This window comes from Pantherophis guttatus, chromosome 2 (assembly GCF_059756535.1).
Source record: "Pantherophis guttatus breed Tessera chromosome 2, ASM5975653v1, whole genome shotgun sequence".
NCBI lineage: Eukaryota > Metazoa > Chordata > Lepidosauria > Squamata > Colubridae > Pantherophis > Pantherophis guttatus.
In genome coordinates, this window is record NC_142064.1 from 218,817,283 (window position 1) to 218,831,917 (window position 14,635).

At 35.6% G+C, this 14,635-nt stretch overlaps 1 protein-coding gene across 2 annotated transcripts in view; it reads right to left on the minus strand.

The window, feature by feature from the left end:
* Nucleotides 1-437: 437 nt before the first annotated feature.
* BICD2 (BICD cargo adaptor 2) overlaps nucleotides 438-14,635 on the minus strand; it is a 103,001-nt gene continuing 88,803 nt past the window's right edge. The window contains exons 4-8 of one of the 2 annotated variants that reach the window (XM_034437295.3): nucleotides 12,716-13,168; nucleotides 9,523-10,545; nucleotides 8,074-8,225; nucleotides 6,067-6,277; nucleotides 438-2,633 (exon numbers count right to left, since the gene is read on the minus strand). In XM_034437295.3, coding sequence (XP_034293186.1) covers nucleotides 2,628-2,633; nucleotides 6,067-6,277; nucleotides 8,074-8,225; nucleotides 9,523-10,545; nucleotides 12,716-13,168 — 1,845 coding nt within the window. In that variant the 3' untranslated portion in view covers nucleotides 438-2,627. Of the gene's footprint in view, nucleotides 2,634-5,947; nucleotides 6,278-8,073; nucleotides 8,226-9,522; nucleotides 10,546-12,715; nucleotides 13,169-14,635 lie in introns of those variants that run through there. The other variant, XM_034437287.3, reaches the window with a different exon arrangement.

Below are 14,635 nucleotides of genomic sequence, written 5' to 3' on the forward strand. Positions count from 1 at the left end.
TATTGTATGTGTTTTAAAATATGAATGTGTTTTGTATTTCTCATCCCACATAAAGGAGTGCCAGCCAGTTTGAAATTCACATCAAATTTCTATTCAAGCCAATAAACTGTAGTGGTTAAAATGTCAGACAGCATTGGGACACACTGTTTCAAGAGCCCTTATGACTAAAGAAGACTTTGTACCAGTTATTATTAGATTATCACATCTTCCTTATTTTTCTCTTCTTTAGGCTCTATTTAAAAACGCAGAATACAAATTCATCCAAAGATAAACAACTTGTTCTTGATTTCAGTAAAAGATTTCTTTTCAGATCTGTCCATCTGCATCTTTCTTGTAACATATGTAGATTCTTGTAATATATAAAGAATGGAACATACTTTATAAATTAGCATGTTCTTCAACAAAGTGATATAATTAAAAAAAGAAAATAGCCATAATTTCTTCCTTCTCCTTTATTGATATTGCCAATGTGACTACCTTTACGCAGATAGATTGCTTTCCTATACAACATGCACTCTTTTTGGGAATTAACATTGCCCACTAGACCTCCTACAATTATCAAAATGACACCAGAATTGTTCCTTAATTTCCACGTTTTCCTTTGAAGAATTTCCATTAAGTTCTTTGCTGCAGGTCTGTGTAAAGGTTACTTGGCAAGAGTTCATGCATATGACAATAAAATGGAGACCAATCCACCACTAAAAGGAAATGCACATAAAAACATAATACAGTACTTTGACATTCAAATAAATACCCACACAGAGATGTAATTTTAAATGTAATCATACCACTTATAAGTCAATACTGTAACCAAAAGGATGAAAACTTAAGTCCCCACCTTCTAGAACATTTTTTCAGCAAACAGAAAGCTTTTTCCCATGACATGATTATAATCTCAATTCTTTTAAAAATTATTTTATATAAAGAGAAAAACTGATTTCTGCTCCTCGCAAGGTTACCAAATTTAATTATTCAAAGTTAGCCTCAACAAATAGCACTGCAGGGAGAACTTGTTGATGCACATCTCAGTTTCTGTTTCCTGAAATCACAAATGAATTAGATAAAACATGCAAGAGAAAAATATTAAATATCTTGCTTTTCTTCTTCACATTTGCAAACAATACTATGGTTAACTGGATCCATCACCACACAAAGCTACCAGAACTCCCAAAACATCCCCTGTACTGTAATCACAAATGGATTAATACACCTTGCTTCTTTTTGCTCAATAATATTACTTTTGGTTTGCAAAGTATATTTGTGTTTTGTTTACTTTTTTTCTTCTATACCCCTGAATTTGCATGATGAAGTATCATTGACTAACAGAATTTTTTACAATTTGAGCATATGTAGTAGATCTACTCTACAGTAGGTCTACTCATTAATAAATGTGCGAAGGGGAGGTTATATTGCCCTTATTGCTCCACTTGATAACTAGCTTTCAAAACCATGGTTCTTTATTTCTTGGACGGACTAAGCCAGCTTAGGGATCTCCCTTGAAAATTATGAAAGGCACTACTGGCAATAATTAAATGGAAAAAAAAGGCGCTGAAGTTGAACACCCTAGCAGTCACAACTTCAGACGTTATCTTTCTAAAATGTAACACAATTTGGCACAATAAAACAAAGTAGTAACAAAAACAATTCCAATTTGGAATTTAAGTGATATCGTTGTATAAAATTCTGTTAATCAATCATACACCATAAGGTTTTCCTAAAACCCAGACATTCTGGAATTTATAGGTAACACTAATATTTATTTTCAAGTGCCTATAACTGTTTTCACCAGAGCAAAGTCAAGTTTTCTTCTTGTTACATTGAACTATTCCTAAGAATAATAATACAATATGAAAAAACCCCAGAATTTGAATACCCTGGATTTCTTAATTAACATGGCAGTTAAAAATCAGTAATTGAAAACATATAAAGCTTAATATTTTATATTAAAAAAAAGATGCTGATATACAGCAAGTAGATCGTTTAGCAGAAGTCCTAGTTTGTATTGAAGCTCCTTTCTAAATACAGGGTAGAACAATACAATATAGTATAAAACTCTGCCACAAATGGATGAGGAAAGATCAAGCAGAAGCTCCAAATAGACAGACTATTAGCATAAGTCACTAGATTTTTTTTCCATTAATATAAACTCTTCTACAAAAAAAAGAATAAAAAGATATTAAAGTAAATATCAAAATAGTAAAAGTGCACATGTTTAAACAATCAACTGCTTTTTTTTTTTTTAAAAGAAAGTTCTATAATGAAATTAAAAAAAAACACAGTTTGAATATTTCTTATGAGCATAATAAGCTACCATGGCAATTATTACATTATGAAGTATGTTTCTTCAGCATTTGTAAGTTTTCTTCCTGCAGCAGCACTTCAAAGATAAAGCTTTATTTTTGTTTCCAGACATAACATGCCAAAATAAAATAAAAAAGGCTAAATGAGAACACAGGTTGCATATTGAAAAGAACATATTTTGAATGGGGATGGGGCGGGGGAGAGTAGAGAATTCATTAAGAGTAGTTTCCATTCTTTGTGCAACAGGCAACCATCACTTGTAAGCATAACGACACAGGCTAAGATATGAAGTTGTATTGTTGTAATGGCCTTCTCCAGGAACTACTCTACAGCTGGAAGGTGGAAAGTAAAAAAAAAAAGAAAGAAAGAAAAAAGCAAAAACATTAGATTTTTTTTTTAAGTTTCACTGTCCAATTTAAAAAAGGAAACATATAAAGATATAGACAAGAATGTGCTGCAGGACATTTACACAAATTAATTAGTTGAGATGCATGTGTTAGTCTTTTAAAAGCCAATGTAGCTCATGGGTGCTTTTTCAAACACCGAAGTTAATATTTTAATGTGTCACCTGTTAGCCAAAGCTGTGCAGGAAGAAAAGTTTCTTACAACTCCTGAAGCCAAGTTGCTCAAGCGTAAATAAACAATGGCAAATTCACAAGAGAATTGATCAGTGAAGCTGCTGCCTCTTCACAAGCATGCAGGTGAGTCAGTATATCATGCCAGCCAATACAGTGAGCAGTAAAATCACTCAGAAGAGAAGTCCCACTTCCAGAGGTAGGTGATGGCTTAGTAAGTTTTCCACGTTGTATTCCAACCCAATAAAAGCAAAAGGAAACATTGGATGCATCAAGTTAATTTTGAAAAAGTTAAACCAAGTAAGTACAAGCCCCTCTCAAAGCTTAGACATAAGAGCAAATCATAGCTGTTTTTTTCCCCAAGTCTGTTTCTAAAAATCGAATGTACAACTAAACAAATATAAGGATGCAGCTGGGCTGCCATTCTCTAAGCAGCGCTTCCCAAACTTGGATAAATTACCCAAACTTGGGTAAAGTATTTTTTTCTTTGGGTAGTGACACACAAACCCATTACCCAATCACAACAGGGACATTCAAATTAAACTGTATTACCTACATTGGGTCCAAAGGACTTTCGGATAAGCCCTTTTGAGTAATGAAGCTTGAGAAGCACTGCTCTAAGCAGTTACTGTGAGTTCTGAAGACGTAGAATGATTCAACGGCTCAGAAGAATGAAGATTAACAAAAATAGCAGTGACAACAATGTAAACAATTAGCAAGTCTATTGAAAATTATAAATATGATACACTAAACAATGCAACCAGATGCACAGTTGCAATTCCAGAACCTTTAAATCTCCCAATTTAATGTCAATTTACCTGAATTTTTTACCAATGCAATCAATTTCTTAAAATTTCCTCATCCTAAACCCAAGAGAAGGAGATGCTTGAAAACTGTATTTCATAGATTCCCTCTTAACCTGGTTAAGTTGCTGCTTCTAATGGAGCAAAATAGCTTAGCATTTATTATCAATGCAGGGGTTTTGCAAGAAAGGGAACAGAGTTTAAAAAGGCCTTCTGGATTATTGAGCATTAAAGGAGAAAAGCAGGGTGGACCACTGTTAAAAGGCATTCTAAAAATATCAAAACCTGGCAAATAGCTACATTAAAGCTCAAATTCAGGAGAATAGAGTGTTTCCTGCAAAAGCAATAATAAAGTGAGGCATATAGGGTCTACCATTTTAACACTGTTTATATGCTTGCCAATCGGTCAATAATTCACAATTAATTTGAATTCAGCAGACTAATTTTACCTCCTAATTTCTATATTCTTTATTAAAGAATTTTTCTTTACAACCCATGTTGCAAATATGTTCAGTTTTCTTCCCAATTTCAAGAAAGATGTAAGCAATTCTTGGCTTCCTTTTACTAGGAAAGCTCTCTCTTTATTATTTTACAGTAACATTGCTATATCTCCTAACTACTTCATAGGCAGAGCAGTGCTACATAGGAAGGAAGCTGCAGATCATCTAAAAAGAGATAGTTATGTGAGATGAGGCAATACAACACCAAGATTATTATTAGCATGGCTCGAAGGGGGAAGAGGAAGGAAGGAAAGAAATATTTCTACATTAGCAGACATAGCTGCACAGTCCTGCATTACTTCTTTGTAATATTCTAAGCATACAAAGTTATTTGAAAAGAGTACAGTATGAACAGGGCTTTACATTAAAATAATGTTTGAGGCTAGGCACTTCTGAATTATTTTGTTTTTGTTTAAGTGTGCCTTTTTGTGCTCCTTGGATTTACCACAATTTTTTTTAAAAAAAAAAAACATATTTTTCCCCTCTTGTGTCATTCCCCCTTCTTTAGGCACCAATTATGAAGTACACTTTTTAAAAAAATCTAGTGTATTGAAATTAAGTGGCTGAAAAGGCCCCTTAAAAGTTTGATGAAGTATTTTTAATCAATGAATACATCTATGCTAATCAACCTCACAATTAGGCATAACCAAGAATAAACTAATCATTTAGTTTCCAGTGCCTAGAATGTAGAGCCCTGTGAAGTGTGTGGTTGCATAAGAAATACAATTTTGTTTTATTTAAACAAAACTTAGAGCTCATTAATACTATCCTATAAAGCTCTAATACTGACAGTTAAGGAGAAACTGCATTGCAATTTGACAATACTAGAACATACTCCTATTAATTCTATACACATAGATAGTAATAATGGACATCCTCTAAGCATTATGTAATCTCTTTGATTGCAGCAGAAAACAATTATGCAATTGTCCCACTAAAATCAAGGAAAATTAAATAAGCTTAATACTAGATAATGTCCAATGTGTAATTCCCCTTTCTTCCTGGCATATTAATTGCCAGAAACCATAATATTTTATCGTTGTAGTGTAGTATATTCTTCCTACATCACATCTGCTCTGATGTAGTGTTCTAGTTTTGCTTTCCTTAACCATTAAATTCTCCTCCCAAACAGGCAATATTACATTGCATATTTTTTTAATGTGCAATTTTTAAAATAGCTTAAGCCCAAGAAGCCAAGCAGGGATAGAAAATAAAGGGCTTGAGAAGGTTTCCTTCTTTCCCATAGTTTGCGTTCATATTTTAAATTTAGAGAATTTTTTTTTGAACTTTTAGATAATGATAATGACAGCAATTAAGCGCTGCAGCAAATTTAATCATCTTCCCATTGTACTTCTGATTTTAGAAGCTGGATACCATCACTTCTCAAAACTACTAACCATGGAGACAGTTTTGCTGTCTCCATCCCTGGAAACAAACTTACAACTCTGGGAAAAGCATCCCATTTGTGCTAGACAAGCTACAGTTAGTAACAGCATGTAGACTGTACCTGATATGCTCCTTTAGCACTTACCCATAATCCACAAAACCAAAGCCATTCACTGCGGAAACAGCAAATACTCTTCCACCATTAACTTCTTCACAGCCTTTCCCCCACCCATGCTTGTGACTCAGTTACAAGTTAAGACCACTATAATACACCTTGTATTACATGGTTTAACAACATACTAATATAAATCCACTCATCACTGCAATATTAATATAGTGGGGATTAATGCTGACATTCAAAAGCACAAACATCAGACGTGTGTTTACGGCTTCCTAATTTCTTCTTTAATCACAACAGATCTTATACTTATCACTGCAAAAAACTTGGTTATTAAGCACAGAGCCTTCCGACTTGTCTCCACATGATCGAATGTGACTTACACTGGGGTTACTACTCTTGGCTTTGGATGCAGATTTTGTGCGCACCCTTTTGGACTGCTCATGATCCAACTCAAGATGTTCAAGGCGCTGGGTCAGGGCCAGCTTTTGCTGAATTGCCATGCGAAGCAAGGAGTTGAGGGTCTTCTTTTCATCTTCAGCTGCAGCAAGCTGGCGTTGCATTTCATCCAGCTGAGTGACATATTCATCACACCTGCAACGAAAATGCACTTTTAAGCGCAAACCTACAAGAATTGATTCAGATATGCCTTTTGAATGCATTTATAACTCATAGGAATAGTCTATTCACATGTGCGGAGTGTAGAGTGTTATAGAGAGGTGCAATGTTGGTGCTCTCAAGCTCCAAAGGACCTCTTGAAAACCGGATTCAATGGCTATGCTGCTTGAAGGGGAATGAACACACAAAGGGTTTACATTAACTAAATGGTGTTACTGTATTGTAGGGTATTGTACTAGTGTGGCAATGACTTGCCATCTCAACAAGGAATCCTGATGTTCCATATAAAAATCAAACGATTCCTTTTAATTATTAAATAAGAAACAGATCTTATTTATTACCACACGAAGCCCTTATAAACAGAAGAACACTGACACTGACATCCCCTAAACTCCACTGAAGATGTTACCTAGCCTGGTAATGAAATGTTCAGAAACCAAGCCACGAGCTCAGAGAATGAACCTTCACTCTCAAATAGATCTTAGCTGAATTACAACTGCTTTATTTATATATGTATTTTTTTTAAGGCTAGAAGCTAGAAAGAGCCTCTAACATTGTGCGATGGGTACCAGCCCTTGCAATGTTCCAAGGCTCTTTCCACCTTTGGACACATTGTCTAGCTTTCTACAGTAGCTGGGTGTACTTGTCAGCAGCTGCCACAGAAAGTAAATGGACCAGGGGTGAAATGTAAAATTTGTTACTACCAGTTGTGTGGGTGTGGCTTGGTGGTGGTGGTAATGTGACTGGGTGGGCATGGCCAACTTTTTTTTTTTAACTTTTCAAAGAATTTTTTCTAATGCTTTGAAAAGCCTCTGTCGATCAGACAACTCAGCTGGGATCGTCAAAGACTTTTCGAAGCATTTTTTTTACCACCTCTTCGGCCAAGAGGTTGCAGAAAAAAATGCTTTGAAAAGCCTCTGACAATCCCAGCTGAGCCACGCGATCATCAGAGGCTTTTTTTAAACTTTAAAGCATTTTTTTCATTGGAAGAGGTTGTAGAAAAAATACTTTTAAAAGTAAAAAAAAAAGTCTCTGATGATTGTGCGGCTCAGCTGGGCATGTTGGGGCGGGGAGGGGGCACAGGGATTTTTGCTACCAGTTCTCCGAACCACCCCCCGCCATCGCTATCGGATCGGGCAATCCGGTCCGAACTGGGAGCATTTCACCCCTGAAGTGGACCCCTGTATTTGGGCAGACAGAATGCCCAAACTTACTAGGAGTGGTGTGGCTAATGGGTGCTGGGCCTCCCAGGCCTCTCCCAACCCAAGATATTCCAGTGTGGTCTCTTAACAATTGCAGTGGGAGAGCAGAGCTGGGATTGCAAACACTGAATGAGGCAATCATGGGGATGACTCACTTAATGACCACAACAACTTATGTAGGCTCAATTGTGATCATAAGTCAAGGAGAACCTGTATTTGCTTTAGTATGATGTACAAACACAGGTACTAGGTAAATTTGATTAGCATGGGCGTGAATAACAATTCATATTTAAAGCTTTCTTGACAAACTTTAAACTTGGCAAACCCTTTCATTCAAGGCTATGATTTTTAATATTCTATTCTCATCCTTTCTTGAATTACCACTCAGCCTTTTACTCAAATGCCACCACATTATGTCTTCCATCCCAGTAACCGTTAATTTCTCATAGCAGTTAGCACAAATATTTTTCATGATAATGCTTGTCCTCAGCAATTGTCTACTTTCAAGGTGACTACTATAAACGTACATAACAATTTTATTTGCGGTAACCATCTTTTGCTAAATTTTACCTGGTAGCAAACATGGCCCTCAGAGAAGAGAAAGTAGCAGCGTCTTCTTTTAAAGCTTTCAGTTCATTGCGCAGCTTCATCATTGTTTCTGTAACCATTGCCTTTTCATTTTCATATTTGCTTTTCAAGTTTGCAAGGGCAACTTCTGCTGTCTGATTGTTTCCCAAAAGGAGCAAAAGAAAAGATCCACAATTATTGTAAGCTTCTATAAACTAGTCAGATAAAGAGGATGTTAATGTATTCACACACCCAGATAAAGACTTGATAATGCAGGCAATTAATCTAATGAACAATTAAAATATAATTCGTTATTTCTGAAGATACTTTTAATATGCAAATCTAAGAAAGAAACAAAAATGTTTTGGATAGGAGTTCATTGGGGAATAGCCTTTTAATAGCAACATTTTACCCAAACCCTTCTTCCCAATGATGTCTGTGATGGAAGTGTCAAAAAAACCACGGCACAAACAAAAAGATTTCTGTTATGCTGCTTCTACCATCTTACCGCTTTGATTTTCATCAGGCCTACTCCTTCCAACATTGCTGCTTCTACCACCTACACTGATGGGATTAAGGAATAAGGAAAGAGAAATGAATCCTGATACTATGAATCTTTTTTGATTTCCTGCTTTATAAACAATAATAACAAAATGTCTTCAAAAAGCATGCAAACCAATATTCTTTACTTCCTTTCTGACAACTTCTATTTAGTGACATACTTTTATTATTACTATTCAGACTACTCACTGATAAATACATCCTGGATTTCTGGAATCCATATGATCCATCCTGGAATCCATATGATATGTCTAATTTTGCCTTAAAACCATTTAAGCAATGATTAAGCTATGCAAGTTGCCAAACTTTGGGGGTGAGAAGAGAATGTTTACTTATAACCACTTTACCCTCATTATACATAAATTTATATATTTTGGTCTTGCCTTCTCCTTGGTAACTTTTTCTTTAATTACTATTTGTCAAAAGAGATTTTCTCTGTATCTTTTCCAGTCTGTTACTTTCAATCTAGATGGATCAATTTAGACTTAGACATAACAATCCAAAAGTAGCTTCATGATAGATTTGTTTATTTCAATCAGACTAGCAAAATAGAGGGGTGGGGTGGTAGAGAATGGCTATGCAGGCAATTAGAGAGACTGACCCAGAAGTCATAAGAATTAAGAAGAGTGGATTATAGAAGAACCTTTCTTCCAAGAGGGAGGATGATGGACCTTCTGGGAATAAGTTTCTATGATACCATAATGAGCCACATTCTGTGTAATGTAATGTCAATTATATTAAGAGCTGACAGTTATCTGGGGTATAAAATAGCAATTGATTCTTACAAAAAGAGCAATGAGTGAGCTACTATAATTACATTTCTGGATGTATATCAATGTGTGTGTGTGTGTGTGTGTGTTGAATCCTTTCTCTGTGTAGTTTAAATCTCACCTGTTTGTTGGCCTTTAGTACAGTCCTCAGTGTTGCAATCTGTTCTCTCTTGGTGCTTAGCAAAGACTTCAGCTTCAGAATTTCTTCCATAAGTGCCTCTTTATCTTTGTCCACTACTGGCCCAAGTTCCTGGGTAGTCACCCGCTGCCGTGACAGTTCAGTTGTTCTATCTACTGCTGCTTGCAAATGCTTGATCTGATCACGGATTATGGCAATCAGGTTGTAAACATTCATAGGTTCCTTCCGGGATACTTCAGATACTGGTGAAGGGAGGGATGAAACTGGTGAAGGGCTGCTTTCACCACTCCCGGTTTCTGGTTTTCCTAAGTCTATTGACAATAAGCCTTTAGAGAGCAGGATTGGTGATCTGTGGCCTTTGACCTCTGGACTGGTATGTCCTCCTTTGCCCTGTTTGTAGTAATCTAGCATCACTCTGTTGGGGGTTTCATTGTTGCACATACATACGTGGTGATACAAGTTGGCTAATTCCTCACTGAAGGTGACCAGTTCATCTTGGGCTACACTAAGGCTGCCCTGGGTTTCCCCGGCAACATCAGTGACTTTCCTGAGTTCCTTCTCCAGCCTGATGACCTGCTCCCTATCTTGTCTACTAGATTTGTCCAAAGAACTGATCTTTTCTGTCAGGGCTTGACTTTCTGTCTCGTACCTGCTTTTATCCTCTTCATATTTGGATTCACATTCCTCATATTTAGCCTTGACAGCTTTAAGTTCCTCTTTCAAGTCACTGATTTCTGCCATAGCTACCTTATACTTGCATTCCAGGATCTCTGGGCCATTTATATCAACCTCATAATAATCTCCATCTTCATGGCTATCTCGTTCTTTCTCATTGTCAAGAGCAGACTGACGTTCCTTGCTGACCTGGAGTTTTTTCATGGCATTGAGGTTCTCGGTGAGCCTGCCAACTTTCTCATGCTGCTCAGAAAGTGCACCCCGGGTGTTCTCCAGTTGTTTTTGTGATTCTTGGAGTGTTGATAACAGATTCATTTTTTCTCTTTCCATCTATAATGAAAAATAACTATTATTTTCTGAACTCAAATCTGTTCCTATTTTTCATAAGTGAAAAATCTAAATTTGGCACCAGGCCTTTACAGCTAAATGTAACAAGGAATATTATTATAAGATTTATTGGATCTAAACGTTTTAAGCTATGATTTCCAGAATTTGGAATCGTTAACCTATAGTACAATTCGTTCTCTGCTCTTTGTGTTTTACAATGAAAAATGTACCAAATTATAGGCATCTATAGTACCGGAATTGAAAATGCATTCAGATGTTAAGGATAAATATATTACACAACATAGTTTAATTCTCAGAGGTAGATATATTTGTTATTCATGATGGATTACTATTACTCTGCCTCAATAAAGAATACAACTCAAGTGTAAGAATTTAGACTGCATTGTCCCTTGATCACTGATCACCCAAATAAATTGCAACCTCAAGTTTTTTTGGAGGCTTTAATGATATAACAGTGAAGTTTAGGTAATTATGCTAAATGGAAATAATATGTTATAATACTGAAAATTATAATAACTTATAGATCACCCAATGCCCGTTTTTGAGGAAATGGGCAGTTTAGAAACATGAAATATAAATGAACACATAAATATCAATATCTAACAACTTTTTAAATTTGTCTTGATTATAAGAGAATGTAACAGGTAGTTCTCACTTAATGAATTCCCTCTTTAGCAACTGTCTGAAGTTATGACAGCACTGAAAATGTAACTTTGTGATTGGTAATTGTAAATTGCATTTATGATCACTGTAATATCCTTGTAGTCACGCGATCACCAGCTCAGAGTCAATGAAGACAATAAAGATGTAGTCATGTGATGTCTTAATGATCACAGGTGACTTGCTTAACTGCATCAAAAGTGCACTGCAAAAATGAGCCTTGGTAGTACAGTGGTCTAAAGCACCCTGTTATTAAGACCAGCTGCCTGCAATTACTGCAGGTTCGAATCTCGCCAGGCTCAAGATTGACTCAGCCTTCCATCCTTTCTAAGGTAGGTAAATTGAGGACCCAGTTGTGGGGCAATAAGCTGACTTTGTATAAATATACAAAAGGATGAAGGCTATTGCTTAGCGCATTGTAAGCCACCCTGAGTCTCCGGAGAAGGGCGGCATATAAATCAAATTAAAAAAAAAAGTGAGGATGCAAGTCCATCATGGTCACATGATATCTTGCTTAATGACTGCATCACTTATCAAAGGAGTTGCTGGTCCCAATTATGGCCATTAAGTGAGGACTACTTGAATATTATATACTGATTATATAAGTAAAGCTAGTTCACATCAGTTTAATTGATGATCAAAGAAAATTCTACTACCTATTATGATAAACATATATTTTTGTAATGTTCATTCATACTTTTTCCTAGGACAAAGATATACAAAATGAAATCACTTTCTCTTCATACAAAATAATCACTTTGATTTTGCATGAAATATTTTACTCTTTAAAATGATACTTAAACTAAGGCAATCTAGAAAAGTCAATTGTGGATGGTCATATTTTAGTAAACTATTTAAAATGCCTCTACACTGTACAATCTACAGTAATGTTTAAAAACGTAGTCAACATTATAAAGTTTTATGTGGTCTCATGGGCATCCATGTTTTAGATTTTTAATTAGTTTTTTTTTACCTTTAACTTTTAAAAATTTTCCGTCTTTATTATAAAACTTTAAAAGTTGGGTAATTTCTATGAAAAAAAATTGGAATATTTACCCATCTCATGAGATTTCAGCTAATACATATAAATTATTTAAATTAATCTTGATATCACTGACATAAATTACAAGTGTGATATGTGCTTTCCTGTAATGCAAGAATTTTACAAAATTAAACATCAGGGCAGTCCAAGTAAAATCTATTATCAGTGGACTTCAAATTTTAACAGATTTCTACTTTATGATAATTGAAAGCATTATTTTCGTAAACACTGTATAAAGGAGTAAGACCTACCACGTCCCAAACTTTTTCGAACTTAGGCTATTCTATTTGCCATTTCAAATAGAGCCAATATCAAAGTTAAATACCACAGTTCACTTCAGCAACCTCATGTAATGAAATAAAATCTCTAACCAGTACATATTTTTGGAAACACTTAATTTTAAGAAATTGATATGCACATATTTAAGGAATAGGTATGGTATAGACTTACTTGCATTAGTTGTTGTTTCAATTTTTGGATTTCAGATATATTTAACTCACTCAGAAGATCGTTCACCAAACTAGGGGCTGGAGGGAAGCTGTCGGATTTTTTGGGTGTTGATGCTTTATTATTGCCATTGTTGATTTTACTCAGGCAATTTGGTTCAAAGCCATTCACAATCTCGTCATTATTGGGCTCGGTGGTCTCATCGCTAAACTTCAGTCCATCCAAAGAGATGTTCAAATGGCTGGTATACATGGAGTCATTGATATTCATATAATGAGATAATTCTTTCCGAAGATTATTCTTCTGTTCACGTTCTGTCTTCAGGGTTTCCAAGGCTTCTTCAAGCTGGCGTTCAGATATCTCTTTCAATCTTATGGCATCTTCTAATTGACTGTTCAGGAATTCTGTAACCTCTTCTAGTCTTTTGATTTCATGCTTCAGCCCTTCAAATTCCACCTGTTACAGAAAAGGTGTCACTAAAATACCTGATAGCAAGCATGAAAGAAGGAATGTTAAAATGTTCCACTTAAAGTAGTAAAAGCTCTACAAAAAAACCAAGGAAGAAATAGAAGGATGGCATAGAGAGCTTCAAACTCTTTTTGTAATGCTTCCTCAGTGTTACCTTCCTAATACCAATAACAACAAGGTATTATAAATTTGTGTTCTTAATTAAAATGTGTTCTCTCTTACCTATGGGTTTTCCTCTGAATTATTTTATATAATACCGTGTTTCCCCCAAAATAAGACCCTGTCTTATATTTTTTTGAACGCTGAAACGCTTGGCCTTATTGCCATGCACTCAAAAGCTCGATTGGGCTTATTATCAGGGGATGTCTTATTTTGGGGAAAACAGGGTATAATTTTATACTATGATATAAAACATGTCACTTTTGAAAATCAAATAATATGAAATCTCAGGTCAGTTTCTATTCATTTCAATAAATCCTGCAAATTACATAAAGAACAAAACTTACATGAACCTAACACACAACACACATCCTAGAGATCACTTCCCTTGTAATACATCAGGGAATTGAGAATAGTATTCTTTGCGTTTAATGAATTGGAAACTGGATCATAAACATATGCTGCAACAAAGTTGTAAGTTTCTAGGACACAAAGCTGGGAACTGGGTATGTCTAGTTTGATGAAAACTCATTGTTAGTTTTACTAAAACAGATTGAAACAATGTCTTTTCTACCTAATATGTTACTGTTGCTTGTGTGTTCCTTTTTGTCTCCCTGTGCCTTTAAGAACAGCCCACGTTTCATCAGGAGAGAATGTTCTAAACTCATTTTTAAAAGGTTTTATTTTGGACTTTATATATGTTTTAGCCAAGTGTATTGTGGGTGGATTTTGTCTGTCTGTAAACCATGAGGTATGCCTATCTGCAGAGGCCAAATTATTTCTCTCCTCAAGTTTGTTTGTGTATATGCATGCATGTGTGTGTGTGTATGTATGTGTGTGTGTGTACACGCACTTTCTCCTGTTGGCTCTCTTCTGTATAGTGGGGAAATAGCCTCTCTTTCCTAACAATATCTTTAAGACTTGCATTTTCCAACCTCTGCCTGCAAGCTATCCACCCCACCCCCACTGCCTTCCCTGAAAGATGTTGATCCTAACCAATTGTGTCCTAAGCATTTGGGAGCAGGAGCGAAGGCATTCCTTTTAATGTGTACTTTCTATTGTGGACAACTATTTGTCTGAAATGATACAGGGTCTCTTCAAAGTCCCTTCCAATTCTTTTATTCTATGTTCTCTATGTTGCAAAAAAGCAATCAAAAGAAAAGTGAAAACATATAAAGCTTTATAGTGTAAGGCAACCGTAGTTTGAAGCTGTGACACTTTTGAAATTTTGTGGTGGCCTCACTGATACATGGCTGACTATTTCCTAAATAATTATAACTGCAGGAAAATAGTGTG